At 47.7% G+C, this 19220-nt stretch overlaps 1 protein-coding gene across 1 annotated transcript in view; it reads left to right on the top strand.

Moving 5' to 3' along the window:
- ZNF598 (zinc finger protein 598, E3 ubiquitin ligase) overlaps positions 1–18455 on the top strand; it is a 56451-nt gene extending 37996 nt beyond the window's left edge. The window contains exons 8-13 of the mRNA XM_063934917.1: positions 45–232; positions 666–768; positions 13508–14280; positions 14824–14959; positions 15513–15657; positions 16406–18455. Of these exons, the coding sequence (XP_063790987.1) occupies positions 45–232; positions 666–768; positions 13508–14280; positions 14824–14959; positions 15513–15657; positions 16406–16756 (1696 nt within the window). The 3' untranslated portion in view covers positions 16757–18455. The remainder of the gene's footprint in view (positions 1–44; positions 233–665; positions 769–13507; positions 14281–14823; positions 14960–15512; positions 15658–16405) is intronic.
- The last annotated feature ends 765 nt before the right edge of the window (positions 18456–19220 follow it).

A 19220-nucleotide genomic window follows, 5' to 3' on the forward strand; every position in this document is an offset into this window, starting at 1 on the left:
CTTTTTTACTATCTGGTGTTTGTTACTGATTGGTGCCCCTCCAGGGAGGAGGAAGACCGTGAAGTTGCTGCTGCTGTCAGAGCCTCAGTGGCAGCCAGGAGGCAGGAAGAAGTCGGGAGAAAACAGACACCGCAAAATGCTGAAAGCTCAAGGTCTAGGATGGAGGAGGCCCGGGAGCCTGAGGAGGGGCGCAAACCTAAAGCGCCCCCAAAGTCATGCGTAGATGCCACAGGTAAGCACAGTGTTGTGTGTTATCGCATTAGTGTACATGGTCAGTGATATGTTGCAATATTCCTCTGCCTCTGTCAGCTGTAGGAAAGTGAAAGTTTTAGTTGTCTTTACGGGCCAGATATTCTCTTCCTTCTCATCACCTGTACGTGTCACTTTGCTCTACATGTGACGTGGAGAACCCTCGTGATTAGATAGCAAGGGCTCTGTCTGCATTGGCGTAAGACACAGGTCTCCTAAACCTCATAGCAGGCATCGCTGCCTTGCGACAACTGCAACCATTCAAGTTCCACTTGTCATTTACCACTATGGTAGACCCTTTGGAACACTTGGTTTACAGGAACACCTACACATTCATAATGTGTTTTCTAATGTTAACAGAGTGTGAGTAGCTGTCGTGTACTATGCCAAATAAATGTGCTTAAATCTGTCGCTAGGCCCAAAAGATTCCGGGATGACTTCAAGCACCTCGTCTGATGATGTGTTGAACCTAGAGGATTTCCCTGCTTTTGGCTCTGCTATGGCGGCACCTGTCTTAAGGTAACAGCCTAGAAGTTTGTTGTAATATATAAGTGCATCTGACCATAGGAATACTCGCTACTGTATTGCTTGAAATACTTATTTACAGTAATGACCACCCTGTGACTTTCTTCCATTTAAACTTCTTCACGGTGAGAAGTGCGTAGATTTCTACAAGTACGGGGATCTCTCATCTAGAGAAATCCAATAACCTAGAAATGAATAAAATAAAAATTGTTGCTGCGCTGTGATATTGCGGGCACAGGACTGGTTAGTCACTACGAGGGGCACTGCTGAACAATATAAGGACCAGGGGCAGATGGGAAATAGATTTCTGTGTGTTGCAAGGACAGTTCTCTAATTTACGGAACAAGCTGATGTTCCAAATATGAGATCCTGTAGCCAGAAATGATGTATATTGGACTTAGAGTCCATGTGCTTTCTTTCTGCTGCGGGGTACACTGGGCTCCACAAGGAAAGACATAGGGGTGTAGAGTAGGATCTTGATCCGAGGCACCAACAGGCTCAAAGCTTTGACTGTTCCCAGAATGCACAGTGCTGCCTCCTCTATAACCCCGCCTCCCTGCACAGGAGCTCAGTTTTGTAGTTGGTGCCGCAGATAGCAGGCACGTAACAGGGGCTGCTCTGGGCAGCCCTAAGAAGAGCTTTTTTAGAAGACCGTGTTAGTTAAGAAAGAGTGCATTTAGTCAGGGTTTTCTGGTACAATTACCCTGTGATTATACATCCAGTTCTTACTGTGCAGTGTTATATCTATTGACTACATAGCTATATAAGCTGGTCCAGTGCAGTGTTATTGTTAGTAATAACCTCTGCATTGTTTAACTGTGACTATACGTGTGTGCATTAGCTTGCTGAGTGGTTTCCATTTCGTGTGTCTCACTCAACTTGCTATCCCTATAGTCTATAACCGGAGGGGGCTTGGTGCGTCAGGTTTTATAATTATAAAGGATTTTCACAAGATATACTCTAATACGTATTATTCTCTGTGATTTTAGTCACCATATCTCTCCTGTATCTCTGCTTGTGCTGACTACACTGCGCAGGGGTTTGGGTAAGAGGTATTGTGCTGCTGCCAATTGTACTGTGTTACCTGATACTGCAAGTTATATCATGTCTGCTTCTGAGGGTAACGGTTCTGGGGCTGAACATACTGTCGGTGTTGCTGACGCCACAGATCACTATGAGGAGATTACAGCAGCTGTGGGCTCTGGTTCTGGGGGCTCCTTGCCCCCCAGTGGGACTGTGGCAATGGGGGTACACAATGACCCACCATGGGCTACTTTCTCCACGCTTCTACATACGCTAGTTACTAAACTAACACCCCCTATGGGACCTCCTATGCCGGTGCAACCGTATATGGTCCCCGCAGCTAACCCACCGTGGGCGGATAATTTGTCTGCTCAATTGAAGAAGTTGAACCAGTCCCTGACTAATAAAAAGTCTGACTCTCACTCGCCTAAGACCAAGGGGTCCTCTAAGCGAACTCTTATCTCCTCACAATCCACTGCTGTGACTGACACCTCGTCTGATGAAGATGGCGCTTACACTGACCCCACAGATTCTGACACAGATACTGCTGATGGGGAGGGTAGTTCACATGTGTATGTTCCTGATCCTTTGGAGGCTATTAAATTAATTTCTCTAACGTCCTAAGTGGATGCTGGGGACTCCATAAGGACCATGGGGAATAGCTGCTCCGCAGGAGACTGGGCACATCTAAAGAAAGCTTTAGGACTATCTGGTGTGCACTGGCTCCTCCACCTATGACCCTCCTCCAAGCCTCAGTTAGATCTCTGTGCCCGAACGAGAAGGGTGCACACTAGGGGCTCTCCTGAGCTTCTTAGTGAAAGTTTTAGTTTAGGTTTTTTATTTTCAGTGAGACCTGCTGGCAACAGGCTCACTGCATCGAGGGACTAAGGGGAGAAGAAGCGAACTCACCTGCGTGCAGAGTGGATTGGGCTTCTTAGGCTACTGGACATTAGCTCCAGAGGGACGATCACAGGCCCAGCCATGGATGGGTCCCAGAGCCGCGCCGCCGGCCCCCTTACAGAGCCAAAAGACAGAAGAGGTCCGGAAAATCGGCGGCAGAAGACATCCTGTCTTCACCAAGGTAGCGCACAGCACTGCAGCTGTGCGCCATTGCTCCTCAGCACACTTCGGTCACTGAGGGTGCAGGGCGCTAGGGGGGGGCGCCCTGAGCAGCAATAAAAACACCTTGGCTGGCGAAAATACATCACATATAGCCCCCAGGGCTATATGGATGAATTTTAACCCCTGCCAGAATCCATAAAAAGCAGGAGAAAAGTCTGCGAAAAAGGGGCGGAGCCTATCTCCTCAGCACACTGGCGCCATTTTCCCTCACAGCTCAGTTGGAGGGAAGCTCCCCTGGCTCTCCCCTGCAGTCACTACACTACAGAAAGGGTTAAAAAAGAGAGGGGGGGACTAATTAGGCGCAGTATTAACAATACAGCAGCTATAAGGGGAAAAACACTTATATAAGGTTATCCCTGTATATATATAGCGCTTTTGTGTGTGCTGGCAAACTCTCCCTCTGTCTCCCCAAAGGGCTAGTGGGGTCCTGTCCTCTATCAGAGCATTCCCTGTGTGTGTGCTGTATGTCGGTACGTTTGTGTCGACATGTATGAGGAGAAAAATGATGTGGAGACGGAGCAGATTGCCTGTAATAGTGATGTCACCCCCTAGGGGGTCGACACCTGAGTGGATGAACTGTTGGAAGGAATTACGTGACAGTGTCAGCTCTGTATAAAAGACAGTGGTTGACATGAGACAGCCGGCTACTCAGCTTGTGCCTGTCCAGACGTCTCATAGGCCATCAGGGGCTCTAAAGCGCCCGTTACCTCAGATGGCAGATATAGACGCCGACACGGATACTAACTCCAGTGTCGACGGTGAAGAGACAAATGTGACTTCCAGTAGGGCCACACGTTACATGATTGAGGCAATGAAAAATGTTTTACACATTTCTGATAATACGAGTACCACCAAAAAGGGGTATTATGTTCGGTGAGGAAAAACTACCTGTAGTTTTCCTGAATCTGAGAAATTAAATGAGGTGTGAGATGATGCGTGGTTTTCCCCCGATAACAACTGATAATTTCTAAAATGTTATTGGCATTATATCCTTTCCCGCCAGAGGTTAGGGTGCGTTGGGAAACACCCCCTAGGGTGGATAAAGCGCTCACACGCTTGTAAGGGCTCTACCCTCTCCTGAGATGGCCGCCCTTAAGGATCCTGCTGGTAGAAAGCAGGAGGGTATCCTAAAATGTATTTACACACATTGCGACCAGCAATCGCCTCAGCCTGGATGTGCAGTGCTGGGTTGGCGTGGTCGGATTCCCTGACTGAAAATATTGATACCCTAGATAGGGACAGTATATTTTTGCCTATAGAGCATTTAAAAGATGCATTTCTATATATGCGTGATGCACAGCGGAATATTTGCCGACTGGCATCAAGTCTAAGTGCGTTGTCCATTTCTACCAGTAGAGGGTTATGGACACGTCAGTGGTCAGGTGATGCGTATTCCAAACGGCATTTGGAAGTATTGCCTTAATAAGGGGAGGAGTTATTTGGGGTCGGTCTTTCATACCTGGTGGCCACGGCAACAGCTGGGAAATCCACGTTTGTACCCCAGGTCGCCTCTCAACATGAGAAGACGCCGTATTATCAGGCGCAGTCTTTTCGTGGACAAGCGGGCAAAATGTTCCTCATTTCTGCCCCGTGACAGAGGAAGAGGAAAAAGGCTGCAGAAATCAGCCAGTTCCCAGGAACAGAAACCCTCTCCCGCCTCTGCCAAGCCCTCAGTATGACGCTGGGGCTTTACAAGCAGAATCAGGCACGGTGGGGGGCCCGTCTCAATGAATTTCAGCGCGCAGTGGGCTCACTCGCAAGTAGACCCCTGGATCCTTCAGGTGATATCTCAGGGGTACAAATTAGAATTCGAGACGTCTCCTCCTCGCCGTTTTCCTAAAGTCGGCTTTACCGATGTCTCCTTCTGACAGGGAGACAGTTTTGGAAGCCATTCACAAGCTGTATTCCCAGCAGGTGATAATCAAGGTACCCCTCCTGCAACAGGGAACGGGGTATTATTCACACTGTTGTGGTACCGAGGCCGGACGGCTCGGTGAGACCGATTCTAAATCTAAAATCTTTGAACACTTACATACAGAGGTTCAAATTCAAGATTGAGTCACTCAGAGCAGTGATTGCGAACCTGGAAGAAGGGGACTACATGATGTCTCGGGACATCAAGGATGCTTACCTTCATGTCAAAATTTACCCTTCTCACCAAGGGTACCTCAGGTTTATGGTACAGAACTGTCACTATCCGTTCAGACGCTGCCGTATGGATGGTCCACGGCACCCCGGGTCTTTACCAAGGTAATGGCCGAAATGATGATATTCCTTCAAAGGAAGGGAATTTTAGTTATCCCTTACTTGGACGATTCCCTGATAAGGGTAAGATCCAGGGAACAGTTGGAGGTCGGTGTAGCACTATCTCAGGTAGTGTTGCGGCAGCACGATTGGATTCTCAATATTCCAAAATCGCAGCTGGTTCCGACGACTTGTCTTCGGTTCCTAGGGATGATCCTGGACACAGTCCAGAAAAAGGTGTTTCTCCCGGAGGGGAAAGACAGGGAGTTATCCGAGCTAGTCAGGAACCTCCTAAAACCGAGCCAAGTCTCAGTGCATCAATGCACAAGGGTTCTGGGTAAAATGGTGGCTTCCTACGAAGCAATCCCATTCGGCAGATTCCACGCAAGAACTTTCCAGTGGGACCTGCTGGACAAATGGTCCGGGTCGCATCTTCAGATGCATCAGCGGATAACCCTGTCACCAAGGACAAGGGTGTCCCTCCTGTGGTGGTTGCAGAGTGCTCATCTTCTAGAGGGCCGCAGATTCGGCATTCAGGACTGGGTCCTGGTGACCACGGATGCCAGCCTGCGAGGCTGGGGAGCAGTCACACAGGGAAGGAATATCCAGGGCTTATGGTCAAGCCTGGAGACATCACTTCACATAAATATCCTGAAGCTAAGGGCCATTTACAATGCTCTAAGCTTAGCAAGACCTCTGCTTCAAGGTCAGCCGGTGTTGATCCAGTCGGACAACATCACGGCAGTCACCCACGTAAACAGACAGGGTGGCACAAGAAGCAGGAGGGCAATGGCAGAAGCTGCAAGGATTCTTCGCTGGGCGGAAAATCATGTGATAGCACTGTCAGCAGTATTCATTCCGGGAGTGGACAACTGGGAAGCAGACTTCCTCAGCACGACCTCCACCCGGGAGAGTGGGGACTTCACCCAGAAGTCTTCCACATGATTATAAACCGTTGGGAAAAACTCGACAGGTATTGCGCCAGGTCAAGGGACCCTCAGGCAATAGCTGTAGACGCTCTGGTAACACCGTGGGTGTACCAGTCAGTTGTTCCCTCCTCTGCCTCTCATACCCAAGGTACTGAGATTGATAAGATGGAGAGGAGTAAGCACTATATTCGTGGCTCCGGATTGGCCAAGAAGGACTTGGTAACCGGAACTTCAAGAGTTGCACACGGAGGATCCGTGGCCTCTACCTCTAAGAAGGGACCTGCTCCAACAAGGACCCTGTCTGTTCCAAGACTTACCGCGGCTGCGTTTGACGGCATGGCGGTTGAACGCCGGATCCTGAAGGAAAAAAGGCATTCCGGATGAAGTCATCCCTATCCTGATCAAAGCCAGGAAGGATGTAACCGCAAAACATTATCACCGCATTTGGCGAAAATATGTTGCGTGGTGCGAGGCCAGTAAGGCCCGACGGAGGAAATTCAACTGGGTCGATTCCTACATTTCCTGCAAACAGGAGTGTCTATGGGCCTGAAATTGGGGTCCATTAAGGTTCAAATTTCGGCCCTGTCAATTTTCTTCCAAAAAGAACTAGCTTCAGTCCCTGAAGTTCAGACGTTTGTAAAAGGGGTACTGCATATACAGCCTCCTTTTGTGCCTCCAGTGGCACTTTGGGATCTCAATGTAGTTTTTTGGGTTCCAAAAGTCACATTGGTTTGAACCACTTAAATCTGTGGAGTTAAAATATCTCACATGGAAAGTGGTCATGCTGTTGGCCCTGGCCTGGGCCAGGCGCGTGTCAGAATTGGCGGCTTTATCCTGTAAAAGCCCTTATCTTATTTTCCATTCGGACAGGGCGGAATTGAGGACTCGTCCTCAGTTTCTCCCTAAGGTGGTTTCAGCGTTTCACCTGAACCAACCTATTGTGGTGCCTGCGGCTACTAGGGACTTGGAGGACTTTAAGTTGCTAGACGTTGTCAGGGCCCTGAAAATATATGTTTCCAGGACGGCTGGAGTCAGAAAATCTGACTCTCTGTTTATCCTGTATGCACCCAACAAGCTGGGTGCTCCTGCTTCTAAGCAGACTATTGCTCGTTGGATTTGTAGTACAATTCAGCTTGCACATTCTGTGGCAGGCCTGCCACAGCCAAAAATCTGTAAATGCCCACTCCACAAGGAAGGTGGGCTCATCTTGGGCGGCTGCCCGAGGGGTCTCGGCTTTACACCTTTGCCGAGCAGCTACTTGGTCAGGAGCAAATACGTTTGTAAAATTCTACAAAATTGATACCCTGGCTGAGGAGGACCTGGAGTTCTCTCAATTGGTGCTGCAGAGTCATCCGCGCACTCCCGCCCGTTTGGGAGCTTTGGTATAATCCCCATGGTCCTTACGGAGTCCCCAGCATCCACTTAGGACGTTAGAGAAAATAAGAATTTACTTACCGATAATTCTATTTCTCGTAGTCCGTAGTGGATGCTGGGCGCCCATCCCAAGTGCGGATTGTCTGCAATACTGGTACATAGTTATTGTTACCAAAAAATCGGGTTATTGCTGTAGTGAGCCATCTTTTCTAGAGGCTCCTCTGTTATCATGCTGTTAACTGGGTTCAGATCACAAGTTGTACAGTGTGATTGGTGTGGCTGGTATGAGTCTTACCCGGGATTCAAAATCCTTCCTTATTGTGTACGCTCGTCCGGGCACAGTATCCTAACTGAGGCTTGGAGGAGGGTCATAGGGGGAGGAGCCAGTGCACACCAGATAGTCCTAAAGCTTTCTTTAGATGTGCCCAGTCTCCTGCGGAGCCGCTATTCCCCATGGTCCTTACGGAGTCCCCAGCATCCACTACGGACTACGAGAAATAGAATTATCGGTAAGTAAATTCTTATTTTTACAGATTACGGATGATCCCGACCCTCCTAAGAAACCAGATAGGTTCAAGCGTCAGAAGGTGGTTAAACATGTTTTACCTCACTCTGATCACCTAGTGGATATACGGTAAGAAGTTTGTGCCTCAAAAGAAGATGCTAGCTCGCTATCCCCTCGCGCCAGAGCTGTCTAAAAATTGGGAAATACCTCCAGTGGATTCACATGTGGCTAGGATGGTGGTTTCCTCAGCTCTACCTGTCACTACAGTCACTGAAAGAGCCTACGGCTAAACGTGTGGAGGGTTGTCTGAAAGCGATTTACACCCTCACGGGTGCTGCACAAAGGCCCACTATTGCAGCGACATGGGCTGCAGACGCTATTGAAGCATGGGCCCTAGAGTTAGAAGCTGAAATCTCTTCTGACCATGCTAGACAATGCTTGTCACTTTGACATATTGTCACAGCTTCTCACTATATTAAAGAGGCGGCTTTTGATGCCGGTATACTGGCAGCCAAGGCCTCTACTACATCAGTCCTGGCTCGCCGGATATTGTGGCTGAGATCCTGGTCTGTGGATCTGGACTCTAGAAAAACCCTGGAGGTACTCCCTTTAAAGGGAGATATTCTGTTTGGGGAGGACTTAAATAAGATAGTGGCTGACTTGGCTGCTGCCAAAACTGCCTGTCTGCCAAGTACCTCTCCTTCTGTGTCGAAGGCTAAAGGTACTTCCTTTCGTCCTTCAGGTAAAGCAAAAGGTCAGGCGTACAACAAGCAGGCCCGCACTTCCAAACCTGGTAAGACGAAGCCCAAAAGAGCCTGGGCTGCCCGTCGGCCAGCTTCCAAGACCGATAAGCCTGCCGCATGACGGGGCAGGGATCCCAGGGTGGGGGGCCGGCTTCTAGGGTATACCCAGGAATGTTGAAGACCACTTCAGATGCCTGGGTACGGGAAGTCGTCACTCGTGGTTACGCCATTGCCTTCAAAAACCGACCCCCTCATCGATTTTGCTGGGCAGACCAGGCAAAGGCAAACACTTTACATTCGGTGGTACAGACCCTCCTGGATGCAGGAGTCATAGTACAGGTGCCTCTTGCTCAGAGGGGCCGGGGGTACTATTCTCCGCTGTTTCTGGTCCCAAAACCGAATGGGTTATCCCGGCCTATTCTCAACCTCCAAGGCATTGAACAGGTTTGTGAAAGTTTCCAAGTTCCTTATGGAAACCCTTCGCTCTAAAGTTCTGGCCTTGGAACCTGGGGACTACATGGTCTCCCTGGACATACAGGATGCTTACCTGCATATTCCTATAGCAGTGTCACATAAGCAATACCTGAGGTTTGCAATTGGCAACCTCCATTACCAGTTTCGGGCGTTACCTTTTGGTTTAACTACGGCTCCGCGAGTCTTCACCAAAGTGATTGCGGTGATGACGGTGGTACTCCGCCGTCAAGGGGTCAGGATACTGCCGTATCTGGACGACTTGTTAATCCTGGCAAATTCCCCAGAAATTCTCCTGCGTCATCAGGATATGACTGTCCGGTTTCTGCAAGCCTACGGGTGGCTCATCAACTGGAAGAAATCCTCCCTGATCCCTGCTCAGAGCATGGTGCACCTGGGAGCATTATTGGACACTCACAACCAGCGGTTGTTCTTGTCTCAGGAGAAAGTCCTGAAGCTTCAGGACAGGATTCGTTGCTTCCTTTCTCGTCCGCAAGTGTCGATACATTCGGTGATGCAGGTGCTGGGCCTCATGGTATCAGCATTCGACATGGAGTATGCTCAATTTCATTCTCGCCCCCTCCAGAGGCTGATTCTAGCCAAGTGGGACGGCCTGCCTCACCGGATCAGGTCTCGCATGATCTCATTGACTCCGAAGGTCCGTCTGTCGCTGCACTGGTGGCTCCAGGACCAACGATTGTGCAGGGGTCGTCCCTTCTGGATATCCGACTGGGTCCTGTTGACAACAGATGCCAGTCTCAGAGGTTGGGGAGTGGTGCTGGAGCAACACTCCCTTCAGGGTCGGTGGACCAAGGAGGAATCTCTCCTCTCGATCAACATTCTGGAATTGCGGGCGGTCTTCAATGCATTGAACCTGGCCCAGCATTTAATTCAGAACCGTCCTGTTCAAGTACAATCGGACAACGCCACCACAGTGGCTTACATAAATCATCAAGGCGGCACTCTAAGCCGTTTGGCAATGAAGGAAGTCTCACGGATTCTACATTGGGCAGAACGCCATCTACCGGCCATATCGGCAATATTCATTCCGGGAGTCCTGAATTGGGAGACGGACTTTCTCAGTCGTCAGGACGTACATGCCGGCGAGTGGGGCCTCCATCCAGAAGTGTTTCAACTCCTAGTGGAAAAGTGGGACCTTCCAGACGTAGATCTGATGGTGTCTCGACACAATCACAAGGTTCCAGTCTTCGGAGCAAGGACAAGGGATCCTCAAGCAGCAGTCGTGGATGCGTTGGCGGTGCCGTGGAGGTTTCGGCTGCCGTACATGTTCCCTCCGGTGTCACTCCTGCCCAGGGTAATTCGGAAGTTCAACCAAGAAAGAGGAATTCTGCTTCTCATAGCTCCAGCGTTGCCCAGACAGCACTGGTTCTCAGACCTGCAGGGCCTATCGTCAGAGCGTCCAATTCTGCTTCCACAACGCCCAGACCTCCTCGTTCAGGGCCCGTGTCTATCAGGACCTAGCCCGGCTGTCTTTGACGGCGTGGCTCTTGAAGCTTCCATCTTGAGGGCTAAAGGGTTTTCTGAGGCGGTCATTCAAACTATGTTGCGGGCCCAGAAACCGGCTTCTGCTCGGATTTACTATAGGGTCTGGCATTCTTACTTTGTTTGGTGCGCATCTAACGATTATGACGCTTCCAAGTTAGTATAGCCAAGTTGTTGGCCTTTCTTCAGCAGGGCCTGGGCTTAGGCCTGTGTCTGGCCTCCCTCAAGGTTCAAATATCTGCCTTGTCGGTGTGGTTTCAGAGAAAGATTGCGACCTTACCTGATGTGCATACCTTCACTCAGGGTGTGTTGTGTATCCAACCTCCCTATGTCCCACCTGTGGCTCCTTGGGACTTGTCGGTGGTTTTGGAGGCTTTGCTAGAGTCTCCGTTTGAACCTCTTGGTTCAGCTGATCTTAAGTGGCTTTCCCTTAAGGTGGTGTTTCTGCTGGCTATTGCTTCAGCTAGAAGAGTGTCGGATTTGGGTGCCTTGTCTTGTAGTTCACCATATCTGATATTTCACCGTGACCGGGCAGTTCTTAGTTCTTAGGTCCCGGTTATTTGCATAAGGTGGTTTCTTCGTTCCACCTTAATGAGGAGATTGTGGTTCCGGCCCTTGTCTCTCCTGATCTGTCTCCCAAAGAGCGGTCTTTGGATGTGGTACGGGCTCTCCGTATCTATGTGAAGAGAACTGCTTCTGTTAGGAAATCTGATTCTCTCTTTGTGTTTTGGATTTCACAAATGGGGCTGGCCTGCTCACAAGCTAACTTTGGCCAGATGGATTAGAATGGTGATTGCACATGCTTATGTGAGGGCTGGTCTATCAGCTCCTGTTCACATTACGGCCCATTCTACCCGGTCTGTTGGACCTTCTTGGGCGGTCCGCCGTGGTGCGACCCTTGAACAATTGTGCAAGGCGGCTACGTGGTCCTCAGTGAACACTTTCATAAGGTTCTATGCCTTCGATACTGCCGCTTGCCAGGATGCTTCCTTTGGACGCCGGGTTCTTGTGTCCGCTACAGTGCGTCCCCTCCCATAAGGAACTGCTTTAGGACATCCCCTATGTCTTTCCTTGTGGAGCCCAGTGTACCCTGCAGCAGAAAACGAGTTTTATGGTAAGAACTTAACTTTGTTAAAACTCTTTCTGCGAGGTACACTGGGCTCCACAAGGCGCCCACCCTGAAGCACTTAGCTTGTTTGGGTTGGTATGGCATTAGCCGCTGACACTTCTCCTGTCGTGGAAGTGTGGTGTATGTGGCTACTAACCGTTGTCTTCTCTTTTCCTGCTTCTGCATTCGGCTGGTTAACTAAAAACTGGGCTCCTGTGCAGAGAGGCGGGGTTATAGAAGAGGCGGCGCTGTGCATTCTGGGAACAGTCAAAGCTTTGAGCCTGTTGGTGCCTCGGATCAAGATCCTACTCTACACCCCTATGTCTTTCCTTGTGGAGCCCAGTGTACCTAGCAGAAAGAGTTTTAACAAAGGTAAGTTCTTACCATAAAACTCGTTGTCGTGTTCTCATTGCTTTGCCTTTGTGTTTTACTAGTTTAGTTTGGGAGTAAATAAGAAACTGGCCCAGATTTATCAAGCCTTGGAGAGTGATAAATTGCACGGTGATAAAGTACCAACCAACCAGCTCCTAACTGCCATGTTACAGGCTGTGTATGAAAAATAACAGTTAGAAGCAGTTTGGCTGGTACTTTGGGGCAGATTTATTAAGCTCAGTGAAGTGATAAAGTGGAAGGTGATAAAGAACCAGCCAATCAGATCCTAACTGCCATGTCACAGGCTTGGTTTGAAAAATGACAGTTAGGATCTGATTGGCTGGTCCTTTATCACTTTCCAATTTATCACTTCACCGAGCTTAATAAATCTGCCCCTTTATCTCTGTGCAATTTATCACTTTTCAAGGCTCGATAAATCTGGGCCTAATTCAGAGTTGTATGATATTACGCAGCTGCGAGGAAGTGGCTGTGTGATACCGTACGGCTGATATGCTAATGCACCAGGAGCCGTCTGGTGTAAATAGACACCACCTGACTGCTTCCATGATCCGCTGGTGTGTCTGAAAACGTACCATCGGATCCCTCTGCTTGGCCATCGATCATCTGAGTAACCTTCAGGTTACTAAAGATGGCTGTCGGTAAATCTGCATCTGCACTCTCACAAAACTGAGGCGACATGCCTCTGTTTTGTGGGATGGAGCCAGTCGTTGCCCCTTCCCTGTCTGAAGCCTGTCAGTCAGGCTGGGGCTTAGGGGGCACTGCGTGTGAGGACGCGGGACTCGTTCTGCATGTGGACAAAACGGGTCCCCACCATCGGACTTGTACGCTAACTCATCAGTGTAGCGTACAATTCTGCATTATGCCCTATAATGCTGGTTCTCCTCAGTTTTTTTTTTTTAAATAACCTTTTAATTAAAGTGCCAGTAGCCAAACCAATATGAGAGGATTGCCACTCCTCTTAACACTAGAACATATACAGTATGATTGCTATTCTTGTAACCATTTGGAGCCCAATCTAATAATCAGTGCAACAAAAGTTATTGGAACAGCTGAATCTTACACTTTTATCTTTGGAGTGTTTATTAATTACAGTTAAAACTGTTATTTGATTATTGCTTTTTTATTGTTCCCCACTTCCGGGAGTTAAACGTGATTATCGACAGATTAATAAAGTTTATTATTTTATGATAATTTGTGTTATTTTTCACTCTATATGTGCATAGTGCTAACACATATCTTGTGAGTTAACTTTGGGAGCAGACTGGAAATGTCAGTGTGATGGAAGTTCTTGTATTCATGAGTTTCTGTGCATTTGCAGTGCCCCAAAGCTTGCCCCTGTGAAACTGAAAGAGGAGGATTTTCCAAGCCTCACCCCCTCTGTGCCACCCTACTCTGCAGGGGCATCGTACACTGCATCAGCTAGGTCCTCCAAGGCCTTCCAGGAGGAGGACTTCCCAGCATTGGTGTCTAACATGAAGCCTGGTAAACCACTGTCTGCTGTCACTTCTGCCTGGACAACTTCCTCTTCTAAGAGTACATCAAAACCCGCTGCTCCAGCAGTTACTACTTCAAGCAAAGTCTCGAATAAAGCCCCACTGCCAAGCAATATAAAAGGTTTCTCCAAGAAAGTCCACAAACCTCCCTCTTTCTCTGACGATGATGATGACCATATCGGGATGACCGCACAAGAATTTCGTAGTGCTCCCACCATGATTGATATCTCCAAGATGCTGACTGCACCTAATTCTCAAACGAGCGGGAAGGTGAACAAGAAGAAGCGCGTGGGCTCTGAGAAACAAAGCACGCCATCCACTGTGCAATATGCCGGAGACAGATCTGCAAACTCCTCCTACAAGGAAAACACAAGGGAAACCGAGCGCACCCCAACGCCACCCGTCAGTTCTATCCTCAGTGACAAGTCTAACACAGTCGTTAATGGAGTCAGCGAGAGGAAGGTACCGGAGACACTAGGCAGCTCTAGGGACCCTCCTGGCTTCAAGAATACTGCTGTTCCTGTACCAAAGTACCCTCTGCCAGACGAGGAGTTCCCTGCTTTGGTGAACAACAACCTGATGAGGATGCCACCACCAGGTGAAACTATCACTAAGATAACAATTGCTGATGTCACTCCCCTACTTACTGTGTCCGCACCGCTGGTGGGGCGTGAGGATTGGACAGTCCTGTGACCACTTAGGGGGAGATGTATCTAACCTTCTAAAGAGGACAAGTGGAGAAGTTTGCCAGTAACAAATTATCAGCTTGAACATATCATTTATAAAGTAGAATCTATAAAATGTTAGCTCAAACTGATTGGTTGCTATGGGCAACCTCTCTACCATTCCTCTTTAGCAGGTATGATGCATCTCTCCCTTCAATATTAATATTGGTCCTCCTCGCTACCATAATTGTCCTGTACATGCCGGGAACATGAATGGTATCTCATTTTGGCTTACAGTAGCCTGTAGTTTTTTCAATAGCACTTGCCCCAAAAGTGACCATACTCTTATTTTTAGGCCAAACAATACTGAGGCCTCTCAACATGGAGATTACTAGTTATTATTGGCTTATATTTGAAACTAGAACGTGAAGAGGAAAACTCAGACCTGTAATCCTTTTCTGTTGTGCTTTCCGTAGGGTTTACTCCGGTAGTTACAGCTGCCCCGCTGGCACCTCCCCCAGGATTATCCTCATCCATCGGAAAGCCCCCACCAGGATTCACCAATATCTCCGCAGTGTCTCCTGCAGAACCGCAGCCCGCACCAGTGAAAGAGTAAGTGGCCCACAATAGTGTGAGAGCTGTTTTCTGTGGCTATTTCCGATTCTCAAGGGGGGCAGTACAGTGCCGGATGTAAAACCTGGCCGGTATCTCCCCATCAGCCTGCTGAGTATGTGCCACAAGGACATACTGCTTGCCTGCACACAGTGAGGTCTGCTGAAATTAATAGTACATGAATGAGATGGAACCAGCCCCTTAGTTTCATAAGGTGTTCCTTTAATAGGCTTTATAGGCCAGTGGTTCTCAAGACGCACTAACCGTCCAGGTTTTAAAGATGTATCCATGGCCCAGCACAGATGGTTAAATCATATTGACTGACGCACTAAGTCACCTGTGGCCAAGCAAGGATAATACTTTAAAACCTGGACCGTTAATGCTCCTCGGAACCAGCTGTGAGTGATGTCACCAGTTCCTAGGGAAGTGATTGGTTGCCTCAGTCATTAATTGTGTGCTGATCTATTTCTTCATGACGTTATTCTCTGCGGATTGTTTTATGCACACACATCGACATATAACATAGTAAGGCCTATCACTGCCTATTTCGCAGGGTGAATTTTTGCAACAGGACCTACCTTGTACCTGAAAATTTTCAACAGAGGAACATTCACCTGATTAATTCCATCAAAGATTATCTACACAGCGACGAGTCCAAGTTCAATGAATTTAAATCCCACTCCGGAAAATTCCGTCAGGTAAATATGATGCAGCGGTCCATGGAGTTACATGCTCACTTATAATCATGTTATCCTAACTTCCTGTTACGAAAAATACTTTAAAGAAGTGAAAAATTGTACTTGTAGATGAACATAGAGCTACTGCATCAAAAGTATGTGTCATATCACAGGTTTGGGCACTGCTGGTCTAAGAGAGTCTTGCTGCGGAATACGTTTCTCTGTTCTTGCATTAACATGTAGGGAAGTCTGTTAGATAAGCTTTACCGTGTCCAGAACATGACTTTTCATAACATAACATGGAGTATTGCAAACCAGATAATTGAAGAGTATGCATTATCGTAAGGAAAGCCTACACTGTGACAACTTAAGGCATAGCGCCACCTGCTGTTCCTCCAGTGTGCTTCAAGTATACCTAGCCTGTAGCTGTTGTCATGCTCCAACAACACACTTTTTGGTATAATAGCTGCATATTACATTACCCTGGGGATTTTGACCTCTGGACTTGAGTCTCTCTGGATCTGTTCCTTTTATCTGTGTAGAGAAACTGCAAGATTTTAGATTAGGGCTTTTCATCTCCAGTCCTTATGGCCTGCTGGGCACTTGTTTTCAGGATTTTACAGATTTAGATCTATAGGAACAAGTGGGGTAATTACTGCCCCAGCAATAGTTGGTGCTGTCTTAGTGACTAACACTGATGTTGTTTTTTTTGTTTTTTTATTATATTATATTCTAAAGCTATGTGTGTTCTCTCATGGTGTCATTAAAGGGTTTGATATCGGCATCAGAGTATTATAAAAGCTGCAGGCAACTTCTTGGGGAGAACTTCAGTCTCATCTTCAAGGAGCTTCTGGTGCTTCTTCCCGACAATGTCAAGCAGCAGGAATTGCTGGCTGCCCACCAAAAACTCCCTCCTGAAGAGAAAGCAAGCTCAAACAAGTCCAAAAAGAGTAAGAAGGCGGCCTGGAAAACGGACTCAAGCTCTCCGGAATTGGACTATTCTACCTGCCCCACCTGCAGGCAAGTGCTGGCCCCGCAGGACGTTGCCCATCACAAGACGTTGCACCTAGAAGACAATGATTTCCCTTCGCTCCAGGCTATCAGCAGGCTCATCAGCTAGGCTCTGCCGGACATTGCCCAGTTTTTGGGTTTGCACTTCGACGGAAAAAGAAAACCACAAGAAAATAGCAGTAACAGTAAAGTAAGAAAATCCAGGGCTGCATTTTGCTGCCTGGTGCTGTTGAAGTAAATTATTACAGAACTCTTGAGAGGCCAAATAAAAAAAACAAAATACCTACATGAGATAGGTGCTGTGTGTGTAGAAGGCGCCGGTGCTGTCTGTATGTCGTAGAATCACTTCTCAAGCGTCCCAAGAGAATTTCTGAACGGTGACACTGCCAAAGAATCTCCTGCAAAAAGAGGCCACGTCCTCTCCAAACAGCACAAAGAAGGCATTTCCTGTGTTAACGTGCCGATGTTCCCCTCACAGAGCGCTGTGGGGTCCGCCAAGTGTTGTCACACAGCATCTGATTTACTTTACTGTGTCGGTGAGGAATAATTTGGCCTACTCTAGTTAATAACGAGCCATAGTCCTGGGTTTCTATTTCTTCTGAATACACCTGTTTTTAAATGGTTTTACAGTCCTATTGTCCGTATGTTAAAGAGCGTGTGACGGGACCTCCTAGATGTGGGAAAACTAGACAGTTATTTTATGTTACTATAGAGTGGCTGCTATATTCATTGTGCTTCCAAAGCAAGCTGGATGGTTACCGGCCTTCCCCCAAATCCAGCATACGTCTCCTAAAATGCACAAGCCATCTACTGAGCGTGTCTAACCACAGTCTACAGGCCTTTTCCCTGTCCCAGTTTGGCCGTGCAGCTGAAGACCTCCAGTAACGCAGTATAGAAAGATCATGTAGCCCTTTCATGAATTGTTCATTTAATTAAGCCCATCAGTGATGGTGGTGGAAGGCTCTGAGCAGTAATCCATATCCTCCCTGAATGACCTGACATTAGTCAGTAATACGATATCATCCTTTAGAGCCAAAGTAATATCGGAGTAAGAATCTAATAAAAACCCCTTTTGTCTTCCTTCTGTCCTCAGGAAGGTTCCATCAATGTCGGACCTATGTTAGATTATAATAAGAATGCGAAACACACAATCACTTCTTTCCCGAATTAATTGTTTTTTTGGTCAGATCTGTTAATTTTCCTAGTTTGTGTAATTGCTGCAGTCGCCACTTCATGGTAACATTACCCATGTATTTAACATCTAGCGCACCTCATCCTCACAAGAACCAGTAACTGTGTGTAGTAATGCTTACCTGCTGTCCTCCACTATCTCTGCACCTCCCCCTGCAACTAGTAGGTGGTCTGTGTTAAGGCGCATACACACGGTGCGATGCAACCTTATGATTTTTTACTACATAGTCAAAATCGTAAGGAAAGTTAGTGCAAATCCCACCGTGCAGATGGCAGATGTTCCTGAATAGGAGAGAGGATACCCTTGAATAGACCGTATCCACCTTGATATACCATGCTTTTGGGGATTTCTACATTGTGTGGTCTTTTTCTTTTATCCCCCTAATTCATAAGTTCCTTACCAGCTAATGTGTACTAGCAAATATGCAGTATCCCATAATAACCACTCAGTAATCAGCGTTGTTTGGGCCATTAAACCAATCCAATGTGCTGATTTTGATTGGTAGATTCCTGTGCATGTACACTGTTGGTACTTACCCTCCAAACTGTGTTTGTACGTCAATTATTTCTCAGTATTGTAGCGGAGGTTCTGGATCAGTGTGTCGACAATGTAGGTTGACACCAAATGGTTAACATGGTCAAAGGGTTGACTTGGAAATGGCCGACACGTGGAGAGGTCGCCATAGTTTTTTAATAGTTTTTGGGGGTGTCGACATGTTCCTTCCAGCAAGTGGACCCCCAATTAGTGCACCGCACCCCTCGCATGGCTCGCTTTGCCCGCCATACTTCGGGCAAGTTTACTGTTCCCAATTGTAGTTCACGGGGACGGTAAAGTATGAAAAAGTCCTGAAATTCAAATTCCAAAAAATTCATGTAGTCCTTTTCATGTGTCGACTACAGTCATGTCAACCATTTGTTGTCGACCTATTGCTTGTCAATCTGTTTGACCCATCATCCGGATATCCCTAGCAGAGAGAGGCTCTGCTGTTTTGGCAATACTTCCAACCACACCAGGAGGAAGAGAAGATGATACCTTGTCAGAAAACATTCGCTTGTAACTTGTGTCCAAGACCTGTTGCTGAATTTTGCGGTCACAAAATCTGTATAACATCACACCTGTAACGTCATAGAGAAAATATATGGGCACCCTTCCAGCCTCTTGGTCGGTTATAAATCTACAATCTGCTATTTATTGCATCACCTGAGCATAATGCTGTATGGGTAGAATCCTATTTATCAGCCTAACTTCTCATCAGCCCTCCAAGAAAGCAGAACCAATCCAGGTTTGGTACAGAAGTCCAGTTGCTCTAGCACAGTGATGGGGGACCTTTGGCAATCCATCTGTTGAACTACACATCCCAGCATGCCCTGCTATAGTTTTA

Source organism: Pseudophryne corroboree, chromosome 7 (assembly GCF_028390025.1).
Source record: "Pseudophryne corroboree isolate aPseCor3 chromosome 7, aPseCor3.hap2, whole genome shotgun sequence".
Taxonomy (NCBI): domain Eukaryota; kingdom Metazoa; phylum Chordata; class Amphibia; order Anura; family Myobatrachidae; genus Pseudophryne; species Pseudophryne corroboree.